The sequence below is a fragment of the Tribolium madens genome, unplaced genomic scaffold, assembly GCF_015345945.1.
Source record: "Tribolium madens isolate multiple individuals breed KSU strain unplaced genomic scaffold, Tmad_KSU_1.1 Scaffold_3;HRSCAF=73;Tcas5.2_LG2, whole genome shotgun sequence".
NCBI lineage: Eukaryota > Metazoa > Arthropoda > Insecta > Coleoptera > Tenebrionidae > Tribolium > Tribolium madens.
Window position 1 is genome coordinate 4,892,298 of NW_025401006.1, and position 14,678 is coordinate 4,906,975.

Below are 14,678 nucleotides of genomic sequence, written 5' to 3' on the forward strand. Positions count from 1 at the left end.
CCTTCTACAACTTGCAATTACTTTAAAAACAGTTTCAAAACTGAAAAAACTGAAAAACTGTTTTTGTATGAGTTTCAATAAATTTAATCTCTATACTTTTAACTTTAAATTTATCATAAGCTGATTTTGTGTGGGTAATAATAGTAAATGCAAACTTTGAAGGTTTTAATGTTAAGCCAGTTTTAATTCTAGAGAATGATATCCGAGCTTTTGCATCAAAAAGAATAATCTCTAGGCAAACAATTTTTTTTATTTNATTTGCATACTCTTTCAACTTCACTTAATTAAAATTAAAAAAAAAATTGCAACATTATTAAAAACCTAATAAAACCACCTCTTTTATAAATATGTATTAAATTTAAAATTTGGTCATTACTAGACAAAAACTTGTGATGTAAACAAGTTTTATCACTATTTATTTTATAACAAACTGTAACATTAAATTTTTTCAGTTTTTAGTTCAGCCTTGTGTAATCTGTATTTTTATTGTTTTTCACAAAGCTTCCGTATTGGCTAAAACGACAGGTAAAGTTACGTTTCGTAATTTTTTTTATTTTTTAACTGTCTAAAAATAAAAATTTTGCAAATTGAAACGTTGTAAACGTTCTACAACTTTCTCGTATAAAATGTAATTAAAATTATTATTGTATTTATTATATAACAAAAAAATATATTAATTTTCAGCATTTATTTTAGAAGCAGTAAAATGATTATAATCTGAAAAACTGTTTGTATGAACTTCAATAAATTTAATTTCAAAACTTTTAACTTTAAATTTATCATAAGCTGCTTTTTCGTGGGTAATAATAGTAAATGCAGGTTTTAATTTGGAGCTATTTTAAATGGGAAATAATTCTAGCTTTTGCATCGAAAAGGATAATCACTAAAAACAAGTCGATTTTGCTATGTACTATTTTTTGAGTATTTAAAAAAATATTTTTTGCAAGATATTTGTTAAAAAATCTAACATAATCACCACCTATGTTACATGTATTTGAAATTTGTACGCAAATAAACAAAAACTTGTGATAAAACTTACTTTTGTAACAACCTGTAAAATTTTACGTTTTTTTCAGTTTAAGCCTTGTGTAATCTGCAATTTTTGTGTTTGTCACAAAATTTATTAAAGTTTTTGTATTGACCGAGTTTAATTTGATAATTCATTGTATATATTGCAAACTAATTAAAATATTAATTATAACAAATTGAGTATGAAAATAACTTGTCAAAGTAAAATAGCGTTTGGCTTTTATTTTATTGGTTTAATCTAGTTTAGCCAGTAACATTTTAATTGAAGTTTTTGTTATTTCGAATTGGTAGCATTTGAATTTTTCAACTTGATGTAGTAGTTTGTCGCCGAGTTAATATGAGTCTCTCGCAAAGTCTCTCTCGTCAAGTTTAGCTTTGTTCCAGTACGAAATTCTCTATTTTCTCAGGGCAAAAGAGTTTGAGAATAATGCTTTGACACGATTATGCATTAGCACGACTTTTGTTTGCAGTAAATCCAGAAAGCGTATCCCTAATTCAGTAGTATACGATCCTTATGAAAGTCCCAGTTATCTAAGACAGACCTCGTAGTAAGTTGTGAAGAGACATTCATCAAGTTTTAATCCGCAACCTCACTCGTTCCAATGATCTTCTATCTTTACGCCTCACGAGATCCGCATCTCATGCAATCTACCAACACTAAATCATCAAATGAACTATGAACATTCCCGACTCTGATAAGGATGTGACTCGTTACCGGTAATTGCAATTGCAGGCGCATTGCTGTGAAATTACTCAAGGAATCGCAAGAATTTGATTAATACACTCTACTCTATTATCTTCGATAAATCTCGGGTGCAACGAGACAATGACATTTTTACCGCTCCTCGCGACGATTATTTCGAGAGAAACTATAAATCAGTTGAAACGGACACAAGAAATTCCACGGTTTATGACGTAAAGTGCCACTTTGAATTAAGAATAAACAGAAACTTTGGACCGAGTCCAGAACGCGTCAACTATCGATTCTCCCAGATTGGGTACTTTACACTTTTGATTAAAAAAATCTTTGATCCAAAACTCGGTCCGTTGAAGCAATTTATCATTTTTCGATGGAGCGTAACAAGGAAATAAAAGATACTCTATATTAAATTCTGTCCGTGATGTATAATTTTTCTTTTACTTTACAATGGAGTTTTCTATTGTGGAAAATTTTAAAATAGCTCGCTTTCCGTCGAGCTAATATCAAAATATGGCTCTTTCGAGCGCAACTTACGAAAATTGTAAGAACTCAATCGAATATAGAGTGGACCTCGTAATAGGTTTTTAATTGAAATTGTTGCGTTGCCAATTTGGACATTAATTGAACTTCCTGCTTCCATAAAAGCAATTACTTTGAAAAAGAAATTAAAATAAAATGCTTTAGAGATATTTAATTAAGCGCACTTTTGTCCAAAATGAAACAATCAAGCAAATAGATTTTTGCAGAAAATTCAAAAACTAATTACAATTCAATTTTCTTACACCTACCGGCACTTCGATAAATCATCAAATTCGTGGCAGCTTTTTTGGCTTGCGTTTCACAAATGCGCGTTTTTGCAATTAATCAAAGTCAAAAAACCACCGAAAAATCAGGGTAAAAATTCGAAATTGTTTTTGTTTACGTCGCTGTTAATAAAAACGTCGTGGTCGGGAGGTGGTTAATGGAGATAGGCGTCGGTTTCGTCTTATTAGAAAAGTTGGGGGATTTGCTGTACGAGTCTTAATTACATGGAAGCTTTCAATCGAAGCATAAATATTGATTAGGAGAGGATAGGAAGAGTGCATAAAATGGTAACAGAGTTGAACCGATGGCCTAAATGACATGTATTATTAATGAGACGCACGTTTTAAAAGGCACAAAGAGCTTTCGGCTATGCTCTGTTTACGAAATCATAAAATCACGCTCGGGATTCTGAATTGGTTTTAAAATTTCATGATAAGTAAATATTTAGAATAGCTTAATTCGGCACACGGACAAATTGAAAAGTCTCCTAATCAACCGCATTGAAAAATATATACACCAAAAACAAACCAACTTTTGAAAAATAAACAAATTTAATATTCATAGCCCGGCCCATCCACAATTTTTAACAAATTTTACTCAAAATTTTATCACGAATGTCGCAGATTTTTAATGTGTAATTAATTGTAAAAAACATTTTATAAATCGATTATCACAGCTTAAAAACAATTATAACGGATAAATTTTCTTTTTCTTTTTTATTTTAAGGTATGTAATGTTTTTAAAATTAAAGGAAATTTTCTTAAGTTTCTCACCATGTTATTTGACAGTACTTTTTTTAATTCTTTTATTCTTAAATAGACAAATTTACCAATATCTTATCCATTGTAACAAATAACGAATTTTTCTTGCCCGGCGCATCCACCATTTTTAACACATAAATTAATGTAAATTATTTGGTGTTTTTTATTTCTTATTTAAACTAAGTTTGTGTCTTACAAAATTTTACCACGAGTATCAAATTATGCAGGGTGTCCCACGAGTTATAATGAGCCTGAAAAAAATTTTGAAGCAACCAACATTACATTTTAAAGGTGACGAAGATATTAAAATATTTCGTTACACCTTTAGTGGTGTAAAATTTGTGTGTATTATTTAACTCATTTAAGGTCAAATAAGGTAATTTAAAAAAATTAATTTATATGGATTATTCCGTGTTTTTATTTTTTACGCACAACAAGTTATTTCTAGTGTGTATGTTTAAATTGCGATAAATAATTGAGATAAATTTCAATTATAATAAAGAGAAGGTTTCTCAGTATGTTATTTTGTCTTTTAATTAAATATTTATTACTTGAATTTCTAACTAATTATGTTTTAAATGAAATCTGTTGTGACTTGGAGAGTCAGAAAAGATGCCACTTGTGAGGATTTATTTCTCTGGAAACAACTTTCCAAAACTTATATTACTGAGTCCAATACTAATATTAAGTGTCTTATTTACTAGACAACCATGTTCTTTTTCCACGAAATTTCCTTCGCTCGGCATTTTCTCCATCTGTGATTAATTTCGCAGCGCTGCGACCATTCACCTAATAAGACATATCAAAGTTTGTTGGCAAGAAAATGAATCCTCTCGACTTTGCTTCCATTCGAGCGCTCCCTCGCCGATTCAGATGCAAAGTAAATTATGGCAAAACTAAGACTCAACTTCCTGTGCAGGTTCTGGGACATTCCGAGCCCTTGGTGGCAAGCCAGCACCGTTCTAGTGGGAACCGGAAGTGCGTTGAGTTTACTCATCGCCGTGACGGCGACGGCGGCGTGCTGTATAACTTACGTGGTTCATTCGGGGACGGCGAGGGTCGCCGGATCTTTACAACTAACGGCAGGTGAGCACACAATTCACAAATAATTTTATTTACAAACTTATACAGGGTGTCCAAACGAATTGGTAAAGTCCATTATGTACCTTTAAATAAAAGAATTTTAGAAAATTATATAGGAAATTGATAAATACTAATTTAGTATACGCCTAAAGTTATTTTCAACTATACAGCGTGTACTAAAAATAAGTTACAATACAAACTTGAGTTTTTTTAAATGAAACACCTTATGTTTCTTGGCATTCTTGGATGTAGCTTTTAATTTGATTAATTTTAAGCTAAACTTCTATAGTCGATTTTGCTTAGATTTTCAAATAAGTTGGTTTTCTTGACAAAAACCTTTGTTTTTTAATGTATTACATAAAAAGTTAAAACAGCTAGAATTTTTTTATCACTGTAAAGAGGAAGGTACTAACTTTAAGACTATATGTATTGCAGTCAAAAAGTTAAAAAATGTAAAGGTTTGTTAAAAGTTAAATAATTTACAGAATTTAAATAAAACACCTTATTTTTTATTTTTGAATCCAATAGACTGATAAACCTAAAATAACCCCTTTCATTGACTACTTCGATGCACAGTAATATGAGTACATTTACATTACATAAAATGAGTATATGTAATAACCCGACTTTTTCAGAATTGTCATTTTTGATAGATATGTCCCTAAAAAACAATTGGATGTTTAAAGTCGGATTCACACAACTCAATTTTTACAAATTTACACAGAGAAGTGACCACTATGAATTGACCGCGACTTTAGTAAGTGATATTTCCTTCTTACATCTCTTGTGCAAATGTGCACTTTTTGGCTATTGAATTAATGATTAATATTTTTAATGTTTATTGTTAAATATCTTTTTAATAATTAATTATTGTAGGCACTATTTTTGGAAAGATAATTTAATAATTAATCTCTTTGATACCGAAGTAAAAAATATGGTGTTGTATTAAATTTTTTAAGTTATTTAATTTTTACCAAACTTCTTAATTTTTTTATTTGTACAGATGCAACACACTGAAAAATTGTTACACTCTTAGAGTTTGTAGAGTTGTACAAAAAAATGTATGTCTTAGTTTTTGTGTAATAATTTTTTTAAAAGAGGGTTTTCGCCAAAAAAAACAACTTATTTGAAAAACTAAGCAAAATCAACCAATAAAAATTTAGCTTAAAAACATTGTTATAAAAAGCTACATCCAGAAATGCTAAGGAACTTATAGGGTTTTATTTAAAAAAAATCTAAATTTATGATGTAATTTATTTTTGAGACACGCTGTTTAGTTGAAAATAATTTAAGGCGATGTACTAGTTTAGTATTTAACAATTTCCTATATAAATTTTTAATACTTTTAACATTTGAACGTCAATAATGGTTTTACAAACTGCTGAAACATCATGTATGCAATGTTGACGTTTGTAACGGTGACGGTTGTTGGAAAGTGTCTCATTACTGACCTTATATTATCTACCTTCAACTTTTTATTACCTATTTCTATTATTACCCTCGTTTTCTTGTCCCACTTTTTCACAATTAAAAGCATGAATTAGTAGATAAGTAGACTTAATGAGCAAAAACTACCACACACATTTAGCACAAAACCGCGTCACTACATTGTTTGTAATATATGTTACTTGACGACGAAGACATAAAACTAACCTCAAAGCAAGTGTCTCGGAAAACTTCTCTCGACAGAAATAAAACACCTTCCACCTCTGTATGTAATATACTATTAACTGCTCACAAGGGATACACATGAGCTCCGTTCGCTTATAACTGATTGAATTGCAAATGAAGAGCGGTCAAATTGTCGAAATGTTTAATTAAAAGTTACGCTTTATGAGCGTTTACAGAAGTTTACAGAAGTGGAACAGATTTGGAAAATGGAAAATGAAAGTCAAAGCACAATTTTTTAATTATGAAAATTATCGAAAAAGGAGAGAATTTGTGGTTGATTTTCTCTCTGATAAGCAAGAGAGTTGTAGAGTCCAATTCAAAGTGTAAAAGTCGCCGATAAATTCCCGACATGTGGCAACTCGAATTTAAATAATTTATTGAGGGTAACTTTTACCATTACCACATGAATAACTATCTCTATAAATTTGGAGGGGTCATTAAGGCGATTTTTCTCTTTTCTCAAGTCCAAGTACTTGAAAGACTTTTATGTGTCTGATTCTGGTTTTGTTAGTTTTGAAATTAAAACATTTGCGAATTAATTTTGCCCTGGTTTCGTCTGTGCATTCATCCGTCTAAAGTTTGAAAATCTCGTCTGCGTTTCCGCTTCCGCATCGAATGCAACAAGTTCGAGCGTTTTAATGAGACGATCGAGCTCTTGTGATACCATCAAGGGACAACATAAATATAATTTCGTCCCTTTTTCTGTCCCGTATTTTTATGATGGCAGATTAAATAGCACGACTTTTATCCGGTGACCCTCGTGACAGTTCATTGAGTTTCAGTATACCCTTCTAGTGCGCTTTTATTCCTCGAGAGATTTCAGCTTTTGTTGTACATATAGAGGTCTCAGGACATGAAGGAATTTATAGAGTGAAACCGACAGACATAATCCACTCACTTTATTAAACAGTACATGCTAATAGTGTAATATGCCGGCGAAAGCTTCTTGTTGGGTTATGTCTCGACGTCCGACCAGTCTTACATCGAGAACATTTACATATTCGCCACGCCAAGGGTGGACTTTGGGGAAATTAAATTTACATGGAAATTGCCAACAATTTTCTTTAATAATAATTTCATTTGACTTCGGAAGGATCCTTCACCCGACAGGGGCGCAATTGAATTAATTGACAAAATTTTAGACAAAAAACAACATTGTTCTTGCAAAAAAAGTAAGAAGAAACAAGATTCTATTACAATTGCACTAAGAAAGTAGTGAATAAATAAAATAATAAGTAATAAAATAATATTTTTAGAGGCTTTACAATGTAAATGCTTCCTGTTATTTTTGTTATCAAATAAACATCTCATGTCTGTATAATCATGAGTAGCAAGCTTAAAAAAAGCGGTAGCAGCAAAGTTTTAAGTTTAGAAGATTCTTTTTTTTTAAAACTCCACCTTAAAGAGGACAATGTTTTTGCTTTTGCTTAAGAGCAGTGGTAAGATATTTATAAAAGACTGTTTTTATTTACTATTTTTGTACAAAGGCAATAAAATATAGACTTTTGCTGTTATTTTATAGATTGTTAGATCTTCTTGGTGTTGAATGAATAACACTCGTTTTCTTTTTTATTATGACGCGTGTTTCTACCCCAAGGTCGACTCAGACTTTTAGAAAAAATGTGTTTTGAAAAGGATTTTCTTAAAAGCAATAGAAAATTATTTATAGAAATCTGTTTATAAATCTGTACCTCAGAGCCTAAGTCCAAAATGCTTAATATTCAAAAATAATTTAAAACAAAAAATGTCAATTAGAAACCTGTCACAATTTTAGGTAACATTTCAGAATGGTTATAATGTTCTAAAACATTTTGTTGTAAGCGGATCTAGTAGATTAACAAAGAGATGTTTGATTTTGTATTATTTATAGTTTATAAAAAGCACTTAATACTTTAGCACCCTAAACATTAATTTTTATTAAATATGCAAAAAAGCTAAAATAACTTAAGTTTAAGGTGTAAATTATTGTTCAATATATTTAACTTACTAGTAAAATGAAATTTTTTAACAATATATTTATTAACTGAAAAAGTTAATTGTCTTCCAGAAAATCTTCAGCATTTTGAATAAAAAAAATTTATGTAAGATGTAGTCCTGATATTCCTCTGGTTATTGTATTTTGCTTTACTGATAGGTTTTCGTTTATTTCTAAGTTGAAGGAGTAGTTATGACAAATTTAAAGGTTTGTTTGGTTTTCTTCTTAAATTGAATTTACAATTTTTTGTGAAATTTGTATTAAAATTTCATTTTCCTATGTCTGTTAATTAAACCTAAAAAAATCGTATAATTTATAAATAAATTAGCTTTCATCTTGAAGCACAAGAAATAAACGCTACCAAAGTCCAAAAAGTCTTCTAATTTGTGTTCTACATGTATTTGTACATATCTGGAATTTTGTTTACGGAAATTTTCTTTTCTATGATTATTCCGGTTGTCAAAGATTTTTTGAGAGCTTCACGTAAAAATCCGGTACAAATTTTTTGCCATGAAAAACTTGTTTTCCAGAAATCCGTAAAAATTTGTTGGCACTGTTCTATTATTAACGATTTGCACTATTTTATTCCGACTCAAATTACTACACGGTGATTTTATGTTTTTTGCTTCCACAATATATTTTTTTAATTAGATACAATTCACTGCTCTTTGGACTTAATACTTTGTCGCTCTAACATTACATTTCAACATCTGTTGTTTTGTAAATTAAGGCCAATTGCAAGATTTTATGCATTGGTTCAATTGGTTGAAATAGAAGTAATCACTTTTAACTATTATTTATTTTTTGAAAAAAATGGACTTAGGCTGTTGTCGCTCTCAGGTATAGAAATATCTATTCTGCACTAATTAAAAAAAAATAATGATATTAAAAAAATGAGAAAAGTAAACCCTATTATAAAATGGTAAGTATTTCATTATTAAAAAAGAAAAAAAAAACGACAAAAAACAACGATAAAAAACAGGCAACAGTACAAATCGAGATAATTTCAGTTCAAGCTTAAAGAAGTGGTCGAGTTAAAAACAAAATTGTAGAAACTATTCAAAATATGTAGCGGTAGACGAAAGTTGAGAAAATTATACAGAATACACTCCCTAGACAAAAGTAAACAAAAATTCGAACAACAAAATTTGTATTTACTTCAACAAAAATGTTGTAAAATACCAAACTGCATAAAACAATTAGAGAACTAAAAACTAGTCAAGAAAATTTTTAAAAGGTTTATCTAAGTCTAGACTCAAAACAAAACAAAAATAGAAAAAAACTTAGAAAGGATTTAGAAACGTCAGCAAAACAATTAAATATGTAATAAAATATTTCCTTCCAGCAGGGAATAAAGTGACGCTTTATTCACTAGTTTTTAACTAATAATTTGGTACTTTATTCACTTGGGAATAAAATAAATAAAGTACCAATTTTTACTCTTATAATAAACTAGAATTGAATGATCTGAATATTTTAACAAATTATTTGATATTATTTGACATCATTATCGTTTTCTTATGTTATTTAGTCTGTTGAGAAAAAAAATTGTATGCATCTTTAGAATAAACATGGTTCCTTTATTTCCCTATATTTGAAATTAAAATAGTTGTTTATTTCTTTGATATATAAATAACTAACCTACAGCAAAAAAATGTCGAAGTAAAATTCTCAAATGTAAAAAAAGTCGTAGAAAACTTGTCTAGGAGACAATCGAAAGGCGCAAAAGCTAACACTAGCTCACAAGTATTTACTATTTATTTATTGATTAAATATCTAGTAGCATTTTACCAACGCAATTTAGAAAATTTGGTTTAAATGACATTTAGTGGCCACTAACATCACAACTAAGCTTGTAAAAACAATTAGATACTTTAATGGGTGCTCGAATGTCTCGTTTCATCACTTAAATGAGCCTTGATGTAGATCCCGGATATTTTTTTCTTGTTTTTGCGTTTGTTTATTTGGGAAACTGGCGTAATGTAAGTATGGGGAATTGATCCTTGCCCGCATTGCTTCAGGCGTTTTGACATCCTTAACAAATCGAATTGCGTTGTGGCCGCGGTCGTGAGAAAAACCCGAGTTGATTTTTTTCTATAATCCGGCAATGTGAATGTTTTATGAAGGTGTATCTCGAGGCTCCAGCTTGGCGTCAAAGTAAATTTTACCTGAGGGAATTCGGAATTCACTGAGAAACCTTCCAACGCATGCAGGTCTACAGATTCCATATGGGTTCAGGGCCGCACTTGATCCTATAACCTCCTGCAAAATATATGAAAATTTATTCGAAACAGAGATACTCGCCCGTAGGATACAAAGAAATACGAAGATATTTTCGAAACAAAGAAGTCTAGTTTGAGCTCGAATAAATCCCGATTGATCTAATTATGTCAATGAGCAATTTGAACTCAACACCATTTTTCCACACTCAACTAACCGTTATAATTCGGCATAATTAAACGGAATTACGTCGAAGGGCGCTTTAAATAAAATTCAAATCGTTAATGAAGGCGTCGAGTTTTTTTCACGAAGAAAATTTGATTCGGATTAAGCGAATCGAAACGTTTTATGCACTGGATTGCAGTTTAGAAACTCGCACTAGACATGTTATTCTCTAATTATTTGTCGCTGTCAAGTTCTTATTTTCGACTCACGAAACAATGACAAGCTCACTGAATTGCCAGACTGACGTTGCAAACAAAAGCAAAACAAATTACCAACTGAAAGGATTGCACCTAAAATCTGAAAAAATTATGAAAAACCCGAATTGGAGAAGTAAATCTTTCAAAACGAAAATTTATTTTATCACTGAGTCACTCTCGCTATATTTTTTGCATACTGAGACCGTTCTCATAAATATTTTCTTTTGTTCGCTTTGATTTAAATTCCGTATGTTTGAGCCTTTTGCATTTTTATTTTTTGTATATGTGCACCAGCTTCCAAACAATCAAAAACTCGACTAATTAAACGAGTTACCACCTGAGATTTCAAATAAATTTGTTTTCACTTGATTGTTATTAACTAGTTAAACACGAATGTCTGTTATTATCGTACAATTACTCACGTCTCTTGAATACCGATAAAATTAGCAAACTATGTTACAAACCACAACATTTTTGTAGCTACTTGAGCTATTTTAATTTAATTTGTTAAATAGTTCTGTTAATTAATCCAATAACTTTATAAACTTAGAATACCTGAAGTGGTCTTGACAGGCGTTAATTTTGCTTCAGAAGTGTAGGAGTCATGAAAGTGCTTTCGTAATGTTTCTTTAACTAAAGCACACGAGCTTTATCTTTGAAAATTCAATTTCTATTCAAGTCGAAACGTTTGATCAGACAAGACTCGTTTTATTCGTGAAATATCATACTTTGGCTTTGTTCGGATTCTGTCTCTCATTATATACTTTTTCATATTACAAATTTCAGTTAAACAAATTTGATCCGATTTCGTCGCGATTATAAAAGAAATCTTGAAACTTCTTCTTTGAACAGGAGACAAAGAGTTAAACGACGAATGGAAAAGTGTAATCAAGTTAATTCAATATTGTTGGTCTGCGGCTTGAGGCTCTCTTTATTGATTAGACTCTAATCAGATAACAAGTTGCTCTAAAAGTTTCCCAGTGCCGAGTTATCGAACTGGAAAAGTGTTTGATGTTAACGAATTGAAAAAATGACAAAATTACATACTTTTTACTAAAAAATTTTCACGTTCACTTCGGGCACCATTACCGACATCAAAAGAAAATTTTACTTTAATGGAATACAAATGGCAAGCAAAAACGGCAAAAAAATTCAATAACCAACACTACTCATTAAGTGCAGACACGTTTCTTTTGACAAAATTAAGAAAAAATTTAAAATTGCTAATAAGTAGTATAGAGACGTAAATAATCTCTATGGAGCGACTATGAGCGAGATATTGCCTGAAGTTATTTTAATTCTCTAAGCTAATTTAATTTTTTCATTAAAAAAGCTTTTATTGTTAGTCGATTGGACATTATTTGAAACATTTTATTCTGATAAATTTGTTTTAAGTTTACACATTTGCCAAAACTCAAACTGTTAATTTGTTTAATTTTCATAATCCCAAAACCACGTTTTACAAAATTAAAAAATTGCTAAAAACTAGTTATAGAGACATCCGGCGTAAACAATTTCTGTGGAGCGAGTATGAGCGAGATATTGCCTGAAGTTGTCTTAATTCTCTAAACAATTTTAAGTTTTCTGTTTAAATTTAAAAGCCTTTATTGTGAGTCGATTGGACATTAATTAAAACATTTTACTCTATTAAATTTGTTTTATCTTTACATGTTTGCTAAAACTCAAACTATTAATTTTATTAATTTTCACAATCCCAAAGACACGTTTTTTTACAAAATTAAAAAACTTAAAATTGCTAATAACTAATTATAGAGACATCAGACGTAAATAATCTCTATGGAGCGCCTATGACCGAGCCATTGCCTGAAGTTGTTTTAATTCTCTAAAGTAATTTAAACTTTTTATTAAAATTTAAAAGCGTTTATTGTGAGTCGATTGGACACTAATTAAAACATTTTTACTCTATTAAATTTGTTTTATGTTTACATACAACTTGCTAAAACTATTAATTTATTAAATTTTACAATTCAAAATATTAAACAGGGAGTCAATTCAGTTCGTTTAAAAATGAGCGAAATAAGCAAAGCTTACTATGACTAGACAATGTACCATGAATGTCCACAGCAATCTGGATCAAGTTTAAGTAAATCATGGAAATTGCCGATATCCTTGCGGATTTCGGTCCTATTTATAATATCGTTGTAATGCGAATGAACCAATCGGATATAAACATGCGACAGTTGCCTCTAATTCAGTCGGAAAATATAAATCCTGTTTTTATCCCGCTTGTAGGATGCAGATTGCACCATTTATCAAATCTATTAACTGTCGGCGCTATATTTCATTTATCCGACGCTTAACACAGCAAAATTTAATTTTTCTATTTTATCTAGCGATTACCTCGCCAGCAAATTTTAATTAAGAGATTGAAGGATTAGATAATTTTGAAATTTTTACACCTTCATAAACCGGCATTTAGGTGTATTTGCTTTTCAAACAATGACACGTATTTATTACACCAGTGCGGTTATACATTATCATTCCATATTTAGTCGATTAATTATCTTTACGATATGTTTCCCTTGTGATAAATTACTGTCAATAAAGTTGCATTAAGTGCAGCTGTAATTTTATTTGGTCAAAAATCTGGAGAATTTTTGAGCTATGAGTCCCCATATGTGGCTTAAATGGAGAAATCTTGAGGGAGATTAACAAAACAGTGCCTGGACGGCCAACCCCTGAGTCTTATTATACATAAATTAGGCAAATTACCCGCTTGAAATTGGGGATTCTAATAATAAATAGTTTAGCCCCATTAAATAAACTCCTCGTTTTAATTGGCTTAATCCTCAATTTTGTGTAAATATTTTCGTATTATAATTAACGTTATAAATTTAAATAATTAGAGTAAATATTATTGAGGCGACCTTGCTCGTTAATTCCACGAGGCGTTATTTGCGCCCTTAAAACTCCGGAATTCGTTCTATTAACGAAAATTTATAATCTCATCATTGCGACTCGTTTATCGCCGATATAAAAGGTGGCTGTTTTATTGCTAGCATTTTCTTTTATTGGAAGTCAATAAGTCGGTCGAAATATGACAATTTATATGTTACCAGAGAGGAATAAAAATTGTACAAATATTTGTGGCTTCCTGCCTACATTAACAAACGCTTGATTTTAATTTTCATTATTATGGTAATTTAAATTAAATTGCGTATAATAAAACGCCGCCGTTGGGTGAGATCTAAACAAGAGGGAAAACCTGAAAAGGATCCCAAGTGCGCACCAGCTCATTAGCAAAATTGTATTTTAGTTGAATGTAAGAGCAGATGCTGCAGTCCTCAAAGACAACCCTTTTAACCTAACATAAACATCACACATGCTAGCATTTTTCCTTGAAACACACTGTATTTTATTAAAAGCGAGTCTCGTGTTTTAATTTTTGTCCGGCAGTCGAAACCATTTCTCCAAATTAAACCAAGAAGAATAAATCTTCTTCCTGTCACTGAAAATAATTGTCAAGCGTTGATCGATTTATCTGCAAATTCTCGCGAAACAATTACAACAATCGCGCCAATAAATTACTTTTTTGCGCCAATGTTAAAATTCCGTTTTCTGTAAATACCCGCTTTCGTTGCCACATCTATATATAATAATCTACGAGTAACTTGTTATCGACATTCGAATACACGAATTTCCGCATGGCTTTTCGCTTTGAAATTTCCCTGGAAATTGCCTCCAAATATTCATCGAATAAATGAAGTTTGCAACTTAGAAATGCACGCAATAACGGAAATTTGTCACCAAAAACAATTTACCAGAGTAATTGATTTTTCAAAAATTGCTTAATTGAACTTGAAATAACAAGCCAAATTCGATTAAACGACCCTTACGTAAGTGATCGAGATATCCACGTTGCGGTTTCACCACAGGTGAAATGACCCAAGTGTTGGTTTAGCAATCAAGGGTGGCTTTGATACGGGCCCTTTTCCCAAGGCAACCACAATTAATGAAAAAACAAACACTACAATAAATATACGCAATAATCA

The 14,678-nt window shown here is 30.7% G+C and overlaps 1 protein-coding gene across 1 annotated transcript in view; it reads left to right on the forward strand.

Annotated features, from left to right (window-relative positions):
* The window catches only part of LOC123007307 (LHFPL tetraspan subfamily member 6 protein-like), an 82,768-nt gene that overhangs the window by 55,308 nt on the left and 12,782 nt on the right, over positions 1-14,678 (forward strand). The window contains exon 4 of the mRNA XM_044402537.1: positions 4,214-4,380. Coding sequence (XP_044258472.1) covers positions 4,214-4,380 — 167 coding nt within the window. The remainder of the gene's footprint in view (positions 1-4,213; positions 4,381-14,678) is intronic.